Source organism: Glossina fuscipes, unplaced genomic scaffold, assembly GCF_014805625.2.
Source record: "Glossina fuscipes isolate IAEA_lab_2018 unplaced genomic scaffold, Yale_Gfus_2 1, whole genome shotgun sequence".
NCBI classification, from domain to species: domain Eukaryota; kingdom Metazoa; phylum Arthropoda; class Insecta; order Diptera; family Glossinidae; genus Glossina; species Glossina fuscipes.
Window position 1 is genome coordinate 8,603,653 of NW_023998415.1, and position 15,238 is coordinate 8,618,890.

General features: G+C 32.5%; 2 protein-coding genes across 3 annotated transcripts; one reads left to right on the top strand and one right to left on the bottom strand.

The window, feature by feature from the left end:
- Positions 1–443: 443 nt before the first annotated feature.
- Positions 444–11,431, bottom strand: LOC119632400 (pupal cuticle protein Edg-78E). Of its 2 annotated transcripts, none has more exons than XM_038025291.1 (2): positions 11,183–11,431; positions 444–858 (listed from the first exon to the last, which is right to left on the bottom strand). In XM_038025291.1, the coding sequence occupies exons 1-2, from the start codon at positions 11,183–11,185 to the stop codon at positions 484–486; spliced, it is 378 nt and encodes a 125-aa protein (XP_037881219.1). In that variant the 5' UTR covers positions 11,186–11,431; the 3' UTR covers positions 444–483. The 2 variants fall into 2 exon arrangements, with proteins under 2 accessions (XP_037881219.1, XP_037881218.1); XM_038025290.1 differs by lacking the exon at positions 11,183–11,431 and adding an exon at positions 978–1,045.
- Positions 11,432–12,222: 791 nt separating this feature from the next.
- Positions 12,223–13,037, top strand: LOC119632401 (pupal cuticle protein Edg-78E). Its single transcript, XM_038025293.1, has 2 exons — positions 12,223–12,353; positions 12,645–13,037. Exons 1-2 carry the CDS (start codon positions 12,342–12,344, stop codon positions 13,002–13,004), a joined length of 372 nt encoding a protein of 123 aa, XP_037881221.1. The 5' UTR covers positions 12,223–12,341; the 3' UTR covers positions 13,005–13,037.
- The last annotated feature ends 2,201 nt before the right edge of the window (positions 13,038–15,238 follow it).

A 15,238-nucleotide genomic window follows, 5' to 3' on the forward strand; every position in this document is an offset into this window, starting at 1 on the left:
GAGATAAGTTTATCTCCGATATTAGGTCTGAAGATAGGTCTGAAGGTCGATTTCAATTGAAGATGACTTTCATGAAAGCTTAAGTGGATTCAATAGGCGTTAGGATAATTGGTATTTAGATGTATACTAATGGGTTTGTGTGTTTTTTTTTTTGTTGCTTGAAGAAAAATTTAAGCAAAATACTTGACGCAGTTTTGATTTAGTGAAACAACTCTTTCTTCTTTTCAATATTCGTGATTTCTTCAGTCGGCTTTTATTTTCAACAATATTTCTCAAAACAAAACAAGCATCTTAACTATCAACAGCCTTTGAATGCGTCTTTAATATATGTATATATATATATGTATATATAGTATATGGGGGGATTGCGTCCTTTTTAAAGCTTAGTTTCCATAGTTTTTTTTTTTTTTTTTTTTTTTTTTTTTTTTTAACAACATATTCAAAATTATAGGTGCAGAGTACAAACATTAGTTGGATGTATATTTACTTTTGCTGCTGTGTGGCGTCTTTCAGTTGTGGTGGTGGATGCGAGCGTATATATTCCAAAGCACGCAATACATAAGCGGGAACAGGCGGCGGCGTAGGTAAATGATCGCCAACTGGATGGTAACCTTCTTCGTCGGCCGTATAGGCTAAGGCTATATGCTCGCCGTCAGGTGATACGTAGTTTAAAGATCCTCGAACACCAGCCGGATTACCGGCTTCCTGAAATTGTATACCATTGCTGGTTTCGTAACCGAACTGGTAATTACCTTCGGGATCTGAGGCTTCATTCGAGTAACCCTGAATGACCGCATTTTTATCAATGTTGTCAGCATGACAAATGACCATGAACGTTAACGAAACGATGCAAGTGAACTGAAAGCAAATTATTGTTTTTTTTGTTTTTTTGTTTTTTCTTGATATTTTTATTGTTTTTACTTGGAATACTATGCATTAAAAATCAAATGAAATTGCATAATACAAACAACACTTACAAGTTTCATTTTTAGTGTTGGATTTTCTCTTGAAAAGACTTTTATCTTGAAGGAGTTTTTCAAAACTGTTTTAACTTTTGTTAAACTCAAGTGCTTTTATAGCACAAAAGACATTAGCGACGAAGGGCTCTTCTTGTTTAACAGTAACATTACATTTAAACTAGTTTCGTGTGGGTTTTTTTCGTTTTAAGAAAAAAAAAAAAAAAAAATCCTTAAAAAACTTCTTTTTTTTTTTGAGATATTTTCAACTATACCTTCATCGACCGGCATATCTTCATCAACATTACAATAAGTTTTTGGTTATCATAAAGTGAGAAGAAATAAAAAGAAAATCTTGTTTTATTTTCGTGTTAATAGATGGAATTCAAATTAGTCAGAAAAAACTTCCATTCATACTAAAATCTTACCGATGATTTTAGTTGCGTACTCAGCGGTTAGCATCATTGTGAATAAATCAAAAACTCATTATTAACAATATTGAAGCGCACAATTTATGTATTATACGTAGATTTGTTGCCGCAAGGTCAGTAACACGCATCGATACAGCATATCTGCATGGTATATACATATGTTGATCTTGGTTTAAACTTTGCAGTAAACATTAACGTAGAGTTTTGTATTAGTTATACAAGAATTATAAAAAGCTACAATATTTTGTATGTATATGTGAATAATTATTTCGATAGAGTTTTTCGATCTATAAATGGGATTTTTGTAAAACTAACATTATGCTAAACATACATATGAGATCGTTTGAAATCAATTTAAATAAAAAAAAAAAAATAAATAAAATAAATAAATAAATGCTTCCACAAGTAAGAGTATCGGAATGCGAAGCAGGCACTCTTTGCACTGTCCGCCTTCTGCTTTAGCCTATGCGAACAACATATTGTTGAACTTGTAAATAGAATGTAGAATGGATAGAGGGACAGCTCTTTTCGGCGCATCAACAACAGGAAACACGAAAAAGAAAAGTGCGAAAATTATTTGGCGTCTCAAGGTGAATTTAGGTTGCGCGCAATGCAAACAAGTAGTAGAAGATTTATGCGACAAAGAGGGAAACACATTTTACATTATCATGCGCTCTTGGATTTATAGCAAGTTGAATCGCGGATACTCATTTTATACTTTTTATTGTCGTTATGCTAAATTATCAAAGTACGGGGCGAATAAGGCAACCGCTATGTACATGACTTATTCGTGAAGTTTTCTTGATTGCTCTAAAAAACAAAAATTTCGACTGAATTCACCCAATTAAGCCAAATTTGTTGAAGACATGTGTTATATAATAGCTTTAGAGCTTGATCTTGCGATCTTCCTTGCTGAAAACCCCGAAATGGAATTTGAAAACCCATTAGCGAAGTTAGCATCACCTACTTAGGTGAAATAGGTTCTAGTGCACTACAATGCTATTTACGAAAGGAAGGAAAAGTGTTCAGGGGTTTTTTTTTTTTGCATAGACGTGTCTTTCCATCGGTTTGGGTCATTTTCACATTATGTTGCAAAGGATCACAAATGAACAGACGGACATGCTTAGCTGAACCTTGGGTAGCGTTGTCAATTCTTCCCATTGTCGTACAGCATGGGTTTCAATAGATGGATTATTGTTTATTCAACCGGTACTCAGATATAGGTTATTTTGTACATACCCGTAAAAGACAGTTGATGCTTCCACGCACGGAATTTTTGAATGATTTTTAGAAAATGACAGAAGCAGTGATAGACTTTGAATGGTGAATTTATAACCAACATTATATACAAATATATATATACACACATATACATACACATATATATACATTTTCAAACACCGTAGAATTTGGATTAGATTCGCTGCGGTATGGTGGAATGGTTCCTTTTAGAAAAATCAACACACCAAGTTAGGCTTAGGAAATGTATTTGTTCAGAGTTGGCGGTGCATCAATGATTCCTTCAAAAGCGAATTTAGCTTTTCCACTTCTTCTTTTTTCTCTCTAGCGTCGTTTCTTATATTAAAAGTCAGATTGAATGTTTTGAATAGTACGCGTGCTTTGAAATGACGCCCAGTCTTCCCTTCATCCCTTCAATATAGGCAGCACGTCCTACTCTCACAGTTGTTTTCAGACATAGGAAGATGCCATATACGAAAAGAAGTAGTAGAAATTTAGCCGACTTCGGATGTGAAGTCATTATAATCGAAACGCTTTTGTTATCAAAAATGGTCCCGCTTTTAAATATCTCCGGAAATTCACTTATTTTTAGATAGTATATGTACTCAAATATGAAAAGACGAAAGAGGAGATGTCAAAGCGATGTCAAGTTCACTTTTTTGGCCTCTTCAAGATGTGCTGGGATTCTCTGTTAATGTTTTCAAAAAATATGGGATCTTTTTGCATCACTTGAAAAATGTTATTATGTCTCACAGACGAATGACCAACGAAATATTCCACAGTAGAAACAAATAAAGACAACATAGCCGGACCATACATATACATACAAATTTTGATCGATTCAGAGAGGGATTTTGAATCGATCGGTATAATAAAAGGCGGTTCAATTTCAAATCCTGTTGCTTGTTACCTATATTTGCATAAACTTAATATACCCTCGCACCATAAGTGGTTTGGGGTATAAAAATTATAATAATAATAATAATAATAGCAATAATAACAAGTAAGAAAGTCATATTCGGCATGGGCCGAATCTCACATACCCACCACCATGCTTTTGACATTCCACTCTCGAAATTATTTTGTTTGATACCCACATCGCTGATATTATTAAGAAAAAATTAATCGCTTTGTCTACCATATTCATTTCAGAATTAACCCACGTTTAGGCCGGCAGTCTCTACACTTGAGGGATGTATAAAATAGCTTTAAACATTTTGTCTTGTTTTCGTTATCATAAATGAGCATAAAATCTCAACAAAGTGAAAAAGAAATAAAATTTAATTATTTGTAACTTTGTAAAGGCGTGGCGGCTATTTGAAATTTTTGCACCTATAGGTTAGAGAGCTTCGTAAAGTAAATGTGAAAAATTTCAGCCTTCTAAAGGCACAAAAACTCACAAATTGTTGTTAGGGAAAAAGTGATGTACGTGCAGTTTATGGTCCACTGCAGGCTGAGCAGAGCTCAGTGCAATTCAGTCCATTTTCAATAGTAAGCTGTATGAAAAAAAATTCCAACATTTTTATCAAACTTGAAGTCGATATCTTAATTTTTATGATCAGGTAAGTGCCGACAACCAACACCATACAGACACATAGACGGACAGACATGGCTAAATTCAGTTTAGAATATCAATCAGTCAAAAATATATATTTTTTTTAGGCTTTCGACTAGGAAGGTTCCTTTTCGGTGTTACATAAATTAAAAAAAAAAAAAACAAAAACAAAATGAGTATAGTCGCCTTTTACAGTGATGGGTACAAAAATATTGACATATTGACGGGTGAGTTTTATTTATAAATCATTTTAGTGTGCAGCGAGTGAAACGACGAGTGTTGAAGTTTCGTTTTTCACTCGATATTAATTTCATAGTTAATTTATATATTATTTTTCAATCTTTTGCGGCATTGTAAGTAATCTTACATTTGACATTTAATTGGTATTAAAAATTCAGATCAACTGTGAGATTTATATCTGGCAATCATGTGATTGTAATGTTCTTGCATAAAATGATCGTTAATTATGTTAATTCGATTCGATTCGATATGTTCATCAGTAAATTGCTAACAAGTTTGTTTCTTAAGTCTTTCGTTATTTATTTATTTTTTTTTTTCCTTCTATTTATTAAGCTTTTATAACAGGGCCAGCGATTTATGAACTTTAACAACTATTTGGGATTTCAAGTGATTAATATGTTAATTGACGATTGAATTATGAAAGTATTTATTTTGCATAGCAAGCAATTTGAACTACAAGCATTCAATTCAAGCGCTTTTTGATCTTAAAAAAACAGAATTTTTAGTTTGAATGACATTAGTATTTACGAAACGTGTTATCAAAAGAATTATTTGCAATTTGCAATTCTTAAAATATTCACTTACAATTGCATATAAATGCATGTAAAATATGTGAAAAGAAACCAAAATTTTGCGATAATTTTCATCTATTAAAAGTTGCCTTGAATAAAAATCAATTTACCTCTCACGTTTGTTATTATTATTATTATTATTATTATTATTATTATTATTGTCTTGCATACATATTTACCCATCATCTTTCGGTGATGGGTATGTATACTTCATTTGCATTATGTTAGTAATACTCATAAGAGTATATCAGATAGAGACTTAACAAAATATATAGGATCTTAATCAGACAGAGATTTTCTCTTTTTTAAAGTTACGGAGACCGTTCATGTGTTACTCAGTTTTTCGTAAAGTTACAAATGTTAAAATGAAAAATAATAAATTTGTAGATATGTGTGTGTTCTTACATTAAAGTCGGAGATAAAGTTTAAAACATACGAACTGATTGCTAAAAAAAACTAAAAAGAAATTTCATACATATATAAAAGAAAGAAGAAAAAGAAAATACCTATCGGTCCGAATTGGCTTTCATTTAATTATCAATTTTCTATTATCAATATTTATTATTTATTTATTTTGCCCGAAACATTACCTATTACACAACTAATGCAAAAATATTAACATATAACACACAATATACAAAGGCGGTAAATTCTACCTACCAAACCTAAAAAGTATACGAAATACCTATCTATGATGGCGTGACTACGGTGACAATACTTTGTCTGAAAATTCATTGCAATGTAGATGATGATGACACATTCAGTTCAACGTGTTATTATTATAAATTTAGCCAAAGAATGAATTCGAAAAGTAAAAGTCTTAAAGCACTAAGCATCTAAAGGCTTTATTCGGCTTTCTTAAAATCCCTGCGGCACTTGAGATTTGAGCCCACGACCATTGAAATTGCTTGTCGAGACTCTAGCCTACTAGGCCACTTAGGCGGACCAGTCCACTATATAAATATATAATTTATCTAAAATAATGTTGAGAGATGGTAAGTAGAGCATTGAGTGAGAACTCATTGATATACAAACTGAACTCCTAGTAACACTAAAACACACGGCCCACCCTAAAGAGTAATAAGTAAGTACAACTCATAAAGTATCAACAAGCTTGCAAAATAGTGTCAAATTTCGCTTTAAGACGTCTTGAGCAGCTGTCTATCGAGAGTAAATAGTAAAGATTCATAGAATTGTTTGCATAAAACTCGGAAAGAGAAAAACAATTCATAATGATTCCTGCACTAAGACAATCGATGAGGAAGGAAATTTGTTGAAACTCTTAAGGGATCCTAAGAAAGATTCAAAATAAACCATATCACACACACTTCCACACAGGTTTTTGATACCATTTTCATATATGTACTTCGTTCTTCATACCATGAATGGGACACCCAAGGCTTGTCAATCCATCCGTCTTTTCATAGAAACCTATATTTTGAAAAGTCGTTATATAAATAACTGCACTAACCAAAGTTGTGTAGGTTGTTTAAGCGTGGGCCGCGCGTCCCACTATAATATAATTTTTATGTTGTTTTATTCATATATGATACGAGTTATAAAGAAAATTTAAAAATTAATTGAAAATTTTTTGATGAAAATCTTTACTAACTTTGATGCCATCATTTAAGAAAGAGTTGAATATTAGCAGCGAATTATTTTATTATGAAAAAAGACGATTTTGCTGAATTTTGTGTGTGCACTTAAGTATCATTCTAAGGTGACTACGACTTTTTTCTTATTTTTTTGTTTTTTCTCCCTTCATCAAAACATAAATAACAATTACTTGATGTTATTTATATTGTCAGAGAAGAGCAATTAAATCATTAGAATAATTTGTGAACATTTTTATATATATTTTACGAAATTACGAATGTTGTATTCAACAATTTATGTTATGATAAAGCATAGAGATAGATTGATGTTTACAAACAAGAAGTAAATTTTTAATATTTTTAAATTTCATATTTTATTACATTATAGCATTTTGAAAACTGGTTCTTGGCTTAAAGCATTTTTGAAATCTTTATTTCATTTACAAGCCATAGCATGTCATCATCATCATCATCATCATCATCATCATCATCATTATGGTGGTCGTATCATCACTGCTAGCATCATCATCATCGTCTTCATCACTGTCATATTTTTTTTTTTTTGTTGAAAAATTATGCATATACGTGCATGCGTGTATGTATGATAATTATTCTGATATTTGTAGGTATTAATCTGAATATTTCATAAAATTATCATACACTCGACTGCATAAAACGGTTGAGGTGAACTTGAGATTTGTAATTATTACGTAAAAGATAAAAATTTTAATTTAAAAGAAATCGGTATGTATTTAAAATGTTTCTTAACGTGCCGATGTGTGTGCTTTATTTTTAATGCTTTTTAGAAAAAAAAAAAAAAAACATTAATTAAATAAGACGACGGACGATACGTAAATGTTGTAAGCAAGTTTTCTGTGCTTCTCTTCTGTGATTTATATAGAAAATATTACAACAGAGAAGACTTTTTTACATTGAAAAGCTAATTATCAAGATGATCGTAACTTTAAGCACTAATCCAAAGATCTAAGTAGTTTTCAAATCTAAATATATATAAAAGATTTAATGCGATTAGATGGTGCTTTAGAGATTATACAAGCCGTTATATTTTTGTTATTAGTATAAATTGAATTTAAAAAAAATAAATAAAAAAATAAAATAAAAATTTCTATCATCTGTTAATCGATGAGCGATAACATCATCCGTGTCATTGAATGATCTCAAATTACATATATATCCCACAAATCAGCCGTCCATGTCAGAAAAGTGACGAGACGAGTTGCGTCTAAAAAGTGCAGTCACTCCCTTTAAGTATACCCTTAAATATGGTTCTATAATAAAATTTCTACAGATTAAGAGTGATAAGAACTTCATATGTGATCAATACTTTAAAACTGATTGAAGTGCAACCAGTTATGTAATACAATGAAAAATTGATCTTATAGCACTTTCAAACTCTACCTTTACCTATACAATTATACAAGTGCATGTAATCTTTTATCAATTGATGATCTGTGATGATCTGTGAAGAGAAACACTTAAGGCAGAGTAAGTTGCACACTAGCGCCGCATTGTATGGCCATAAAACGAATTTGACAGATGGTCAACGAAGGAGCGATGATGAAAATAAGATTAAATATTAAAATTGTTCGCATTTACTTTTGAAACATATCTTGCATAAATATATTCTAAATTTCGCCTCAATAGCCTAGACTTGTCGCGCTTGATAAACAAGCAAGTGTGTAAAAAAGTTCAACCATTAATTTCTTTTATCAAAAATGTGACAAAATTAGTCATGCGAAAGAGCATGCGGTACTAATAGCTTGGTAATCGTAGCCTCTCCTTTAATTGTTTGAACAGCATGCATGGTCCGTAAGAATTTATGCCATCTCATCGCATTCGCCAGAAATCGTTAATCACGTTTGCCAGAACTTGAATGTAATGTTGCAAGAGTTCCACGAAGCATGCGCATATGGGATATGCCTGCTCAACCAGATAACCTTCTGGCTGATGCTAATAATATCGCCGCTAATTGCTATGCTAATTAATCCAACAGGTTGAGCAAGAAGAATGACATCCAGCTTAAATTCAATAATAGCATTGTGGAGATGCCATCTAAACTCACGTACTATCGTTGACATTATTGATGGTGAGCTACGGTCATGAGTATGTACATTAATCAATGTCTGACGCCACTGGGCCAAACCCCAAAACTTCCCATGTACGAAGTTAAAGAAAAACGAGAAAATTGCTGAATTCAAGACAACGATCTTCTTAAAGAGACTCAAATGAGCGTCAATTGTATGAGTGCCCAGAATACCGATGATTACTATAGCATTGCTAATGTAGGTGTAACGATTGCTAGTTTAACCACGTCCTCATAACGTCTATGCTATGAAGCTCTCAGCTTTTTCTGCAACCTCATTGTAGTGGATCCAATATATTATTTTGTACAATGGCTCGTGCACATTAGACTTAAGGCATCGTAGTATCCTTCAGGGAGCTTCACAAAAATTCAAATTGTTTGACTTACGTTTTATTGTTGTTAACCTATTCACCACACCTTCCTTCCATTTACCTCCAAATATAATACGTTTTCTTGTCTTGCTGTCTTCGTCGTCAGCTTATCGAACTTTGCGTCTATTGGTAACAACAACATTTTTCGCTATTACTTTAATCATAGTGGCTTTAGTCTTAAAAATGCTTCAATGACTTCGTGACGTTGGGAGTCGTCTTCATGGTAATGTGTAAGAGAAACTTGACTAAAGGAATATATTTCTAATCTTGTGGTCAAGTAAATTTTTCCTTATGCCGGCAGTTGACGATTATTATGATTGGTCGTAGAGCATCTTTTTTTTTGCTTTCTGTTCTGTAACTCTTTCATGACTAATACAATTACACACAGTGCCCTATGGGTTCATAGAAACCAATAAATTTCCTTAACAAAAAAAAAAAAAAAAAATGTCGCCTTAGTTTAGATAACAGTTAAATCAATTAATCAAGGCGCACGGTATTGCTAAAGTTTAAGACCTAAATCCCAAAAATCTTGCTTGATCAATAATTCTATCCTTCATCTTTTGTGCGTATGGGATAGAACAAAAACTAAACCTTCTTTCTGTCTTCTACTTCTATTTCTTTGCACAGTGAATATATGCGCGTTACGTTTTTCTTCTTATTAATAAAAACTTTTCATTTTTATATTTTAACTTTATTTATCGAAGCTTTCCATAAATTAAACATGCGCCATGACAAAGACTTTGGTATTAATATCGAAAGTTACGGTTAATAACCTCATCCAATATTATTAGTATATTACCTTTCCCTTCAATTCAAAAAAACATTTGTGAAAGTAAAGGTTTGAAAAATCTGTTGTTAAGTTTTCTGCAGATTACTTCAATATGGTGAGTATATTTTTGAGCATATGTTTATACCACATACCATTGGTGGTACGTGTCACTAACTATTCTATGATATTTGGTTCAAAGATAGATTAAAAATCTATCCACTATCCACTTAATGTATAAATCGTAAAATATATCATATAGTATATCGTTTTCGAGATGATTCAGCAAAAATTTTTAAGTACTTCACTTTTTATACCCTAACCCTTAGATGGGACGCGGGTGTATTAAGTTTGTGCAAATATATGCAACATCCACAAGGTCCCACCCGCCTTGTATTATACCAATCGATCAAAGTTTGCCTATTCGTCTGTCTGCTTTAGTTTTTATGCGTTCAATTGATAGGCCACAATTTTTTAGATATTTTGATGCAATTTACTGCACTGAGGTATTTTCGCGAACGTGAACGAACGCTGTTGAGAATGTTTCCAATCGGAGCATATCCCATGTCTATCTTCTTAGAATAGTCGCGGCGGCAGAAATTGACAACCCAACTGGCATATCCTTTATTGATAGTTACAGGCGACAATAGACTCGTCGACATGGAGCATTAAACTATAACTTAAGCTTGACAGGCGCATAATTATCTAAAGCTTAATAAAAAGATTCCGCAGTATAAGAAGAATTATTCATCAACTAACTAGCACGCCCACAATTAGCAAAGCACCAAAATGTTGGCATCGCATAATCGGATAAGAGAAGGAAATGTATGGCTAACCGGTAAAGGTCGTTGATAAATGAAAGATTTCGACAAGTGGAAACGTAACAGGAAAGGTAAATAAATGTGAATACAAGTTTTTATGCTGCCGTTGCGAAAACACAATCATCTTCAGCACCTAACTTAACTAGAAAAACATTGAACGAAAATTTACCCAATCAATAAGCATAAAATTGAATAACAGAAGAATTCATAACCTCAAAGTTTACGAACACTGATGAAAGAAGCTTAATAAAGTCAGAAAAGTTAACGCAAAGGATCAACAATGAAAAAAAATTTATCACAATTTAGGGACGACAACGGCCCTAATCCAACTTATCTAAACAAAGCAAAAAAAATGAATACATAACCTCAAAATAGGTAAACAAATCTGGAGAAACTTGCTTCACACCAAACATTTCAGTTATAACACAGTTTTTATAATTTGATTTTAACAACCGACAAATCGGGATTAGTTCTATAGTTTAGAATTTAACATAGTATGTAACAAGAGCTCAAATTGGAGATCATTTCTTACCATAGATAACGGACATGAAAAAAGTCGATGCGGCGTAATTGTGAAATTTCAGTCTTCCTTGTCGGAAGAATTTCTGAAAAAACTTCTGTCTGTCTATGTGTCCTCTTTTTAAGATCTCCTTAAATCAATGGGTGTATTTTCGCTTCTTCAATATATTTTCACAGATTTTAATCCAGACCGGAATATTACACTGCATCAGATAGATCAAGCTTTGAATTACAGAAAAATTCTTTCAAAAAAAAAATATCAAAATTCGGCCAACTTAAGCCTTTACGTCGCGTAATTGTAAAATGAGATAATGATGATGGCCTTATAAGATGATGACTAATGTCCGATCATTGTTTTTGCATACAAAATTTTCAAATGCAATAAAATAGAGACAAAAAAAAGATCACTTAAATTATTAAAAGTATATCATCACATCATAACGAAAATCCCTTGTGAATATTTTCCATCCATTGTATTGTTATTATTATTAATTATTATTATTATTATTATTGTTATTATTATTATCATTATCAATTTATTTGTTTTCTTCATTTTCTTCATTCTCACATCCCACTTAAGTAATGAATATCAGCCAGCATACTGAAGTTCTTTGCAATGCATATAACCGTAGATGACTGAAAAGTGCGCGCAAGTACATCTGATATATTCAGTATTTCTCGTTTGATAACTTAAAGCAGCGTGTATAAGCGTTGTATTCGTGTGCAATTTTTTTGTGACAGGAGTTTTGATTTTGAAAAAATCGCATTTTTTTTTCTCTGAATTATTTATTTATCTATTAACATAAGCGTTTGCCTATGTATTAAGGTAAATTAATTGCACTGGTATGCAATCATTGCACAGATCTACAGGTAAACATGTGACTCTTGTGCTATTGATAGTGATCGTGATGATGATGATGATGATGATGATGATGACGATGATGGCGGTGGTGGTGGTGGTGGTGACGATCGCGTTGGAAGATGCAGTTATTATTGGCTTTGAAATCTTCTGTTTCTTCTTGCTTTTGCTTATAATGCTAAATATACTGGAAACAATCTCCTCTTCAACTTATGCGCTCATTGTGCACTTAAGCTCTTAAGCTTCTAGTAGATATAAAAGCAAATGCTTTCAACGAAATCGCAAACAGTTTATCGAAACGCAATAAAGCAAAATGTTTAAAATTGTGAGTAATTAATTATTAATTTATTAGACAATGAATATGAATATTGTCGCGCCGCGAAATGCACTAAATAAATAAATATAGATTTAGAGAAAGAAGAAGAAAAAGATAATATTTTAAACATTGAAAAAGAAAAGAAATTTTAAACGAGAAATACACAAAAGTTTTAATTTAATTTACCGTTTTTCTTACGTATTGTGTTGTTGTTATTGTAAATGTGTCGTATAAAACATAGAATAGCATTTTAATACGGCAAAGGGGTATTAATTTCTTCCTACATTTCCTTACTTGCAGTTAATTCTCATAACAATACTAGTGGCCTCTGCCGTCTACGCCGATAATATCGATAAGGATGCGGAAATATTAAGTTATAAGAACGATGAGGCCGACGCTGATGGTAATTTTAATTATGCTTTCGAGACGAGCAACGGTATACAACAACAGGAGGCGGGCAATATTCAAGGAGCGGCCGGTTCTTATGCTTTCGTATCACCTGAAGGCGAGAAATTCTTTATTAGCTATACAGCCGATGAAAATGGTTTTCAGCCTAGCGGCGATCATTTACCAACACCGCCACCTATACCGGAAGCTATACTAAGATCCTTAGAATACATTGCGGCTCATCCTCCACAACAGATTATACAAAAGAAATAATTATAAAAAGAAAAAAAAAAAAAAAAAAAAAATCATGAATTAGACAAATAAGAGTGACACGGACACAAACAAAGAGATTACGGTAGAAACACATCAGACTCAACAAGCAAAAAACTAGTCACGTGAGGAGAGTATTCAATGAGCATGGCTTCCGAATGTTTTCAACGGTTTTTTCCTTTTCTTCATCCTTTGCACTTTAAAGAATTTAAAACATTTCATTACAATCTATGTTAACTTCACTACCCAAATACATATAACATTTTATTAGTTAAATGTAAAAATCAAAAAAAAAATTTTTTTTTTTTTTGTAATATTAACTATAAAAAATATAATTTTAGTTTAATTAGTATACGTTTGCGGTAAGAAATTAATAAAAAAAACAAATAAAAAAAAAAAAATTGTATTTGTTATAAATTCAAATACTTTGGGGTTTTACACATATAGCTTGTGTTAATTTTCCTTGTTTTTGTTCGTTCAAAATTACAAAAATAATATTAGTTACTTTATTTTATCAATTAATAGAGCACTGGTCACCACTATGCAAATAGCAGTTCGGATAAGTGGAAACTGGACCGACCTGTATTGTTGTCGTTGGCTGATTTTGGGCTGTTCTAGTGATAACTCTTCTCTTGTAATATAGTTTCTCTTGAGGCCTAAAATACGGCGAACTTTATCAAGCGCAAGTAACTATCAAGTAAGTAAGTAGGTAAACGGTTTCAATGACGTCTCCAAATTTTCAAATTTTTTTATGCAAATTCCTTAAATGTGGCAGACCTTATTAGTTATATAGATAGTTGAAATTCTCATTCGAAAATTCGAATAGCAAGACCTAGCCTTGTTCTCGCCTTGTTTTCCCACTAATGGCGGTGATGTTCCGAATCGCATCGTTTCTAAGTGCTATACATTTTAAGCAATTATTTGATCAGTTCGAGTTCCCCAGATATGTCGGCGGTACAAAGCAATGGTGTAAACAAAATTCGGTGAAAAGCTCTAGTTAGTGAGCTTAGTTTTCATAAATTTTCGCAATGAAAACAAGAATACATTTAGAATGAATGCACTTGCCGCACAACTTTGCATAGCAGAAATAGTTAATATTTTGTTCATTATTTTTGGTGCAAAATAACGCTTTCAATACCAAGGCGTAACTGCCTTTGCGACCATTCATTCGCTCTTAGATTATTGCGATCAGGTATTTATAAGACACTACAAATAATGAAACCATTGGTTTCTGGGAAGAGCTTACATTAATTTCATTTCATTAATTAATATAAAAACTCTTATAGAAAAGAAATGCAAAAGACTTCCGGAAGTACATTGATTAAGTGTAGCAAGCGTAGCAGGAAACTTTTGCACAGGATAAAGGAGGTTTTTAAAGAAAAAAAAAAAAAACAATCAAGAACAACAGTCCAATGTAGGCTACGTATGAAAGATTTTGTTTCATAAAACTGGGGATGATTCTTGAGAATACATTAATCAAGAATTTCGGCTAAGACGCGCGATTACCGACTCAATGTTCGCGGGTTCAAATCTCAATTGTGCTAGAGTTTTTTTTTGCTCGTAGCTATAGTGAGTGCTCAGTCGGTAAAGCCTTAACTCTCACAGATTGGTCACACACTCGCCAGACTGCGGCCCCTACTTTCTCATTTCTTTCTTTCTCTTCCCTCTCATCTTTCTGATAGTCATCGCGTTACACGAATGAGACACATCCCCTCAGTGATTGGTTACATTAAAGAAAAAGAAAAGAAATGGATCTCCATATAAGCCAATCAATATACATCTCATTTAGAAAGAAGGGAATATTTTTCGAAGTAAAAAGACTACAGTGAGTCGCGGACTACCATAAAATAATCTATGCTGTTACACAGTGGTGTGAAGTGAGTAGTAGTAGTGTTTCGGCATTCGAAATTGGTTCGAAAACTTTAGGCCAGCTGGTGTAATTTTTTGAAATTCCTCTCATATAACTGTTCCCAAGGAAACTGAAGCATTATATGGTACAAAGATCGAATTTTCAATATTTGATGATGAAAATTGGTTCGTAATAGTAAATTGTCAAGTAAATCGACCTTACCGAATTTGGATCACGTAGATCTATTTTTTGGATACCACCGCATATACGGATGCTCATGAAACGTGACCGCTTATCTGCCAAAAAAGCCTAATTGTCAATATTTTTGCAATGAAAATTTGTTCATGATAGTAATTAAATAAAATAATTAAGTGGACCTAATTTTAAA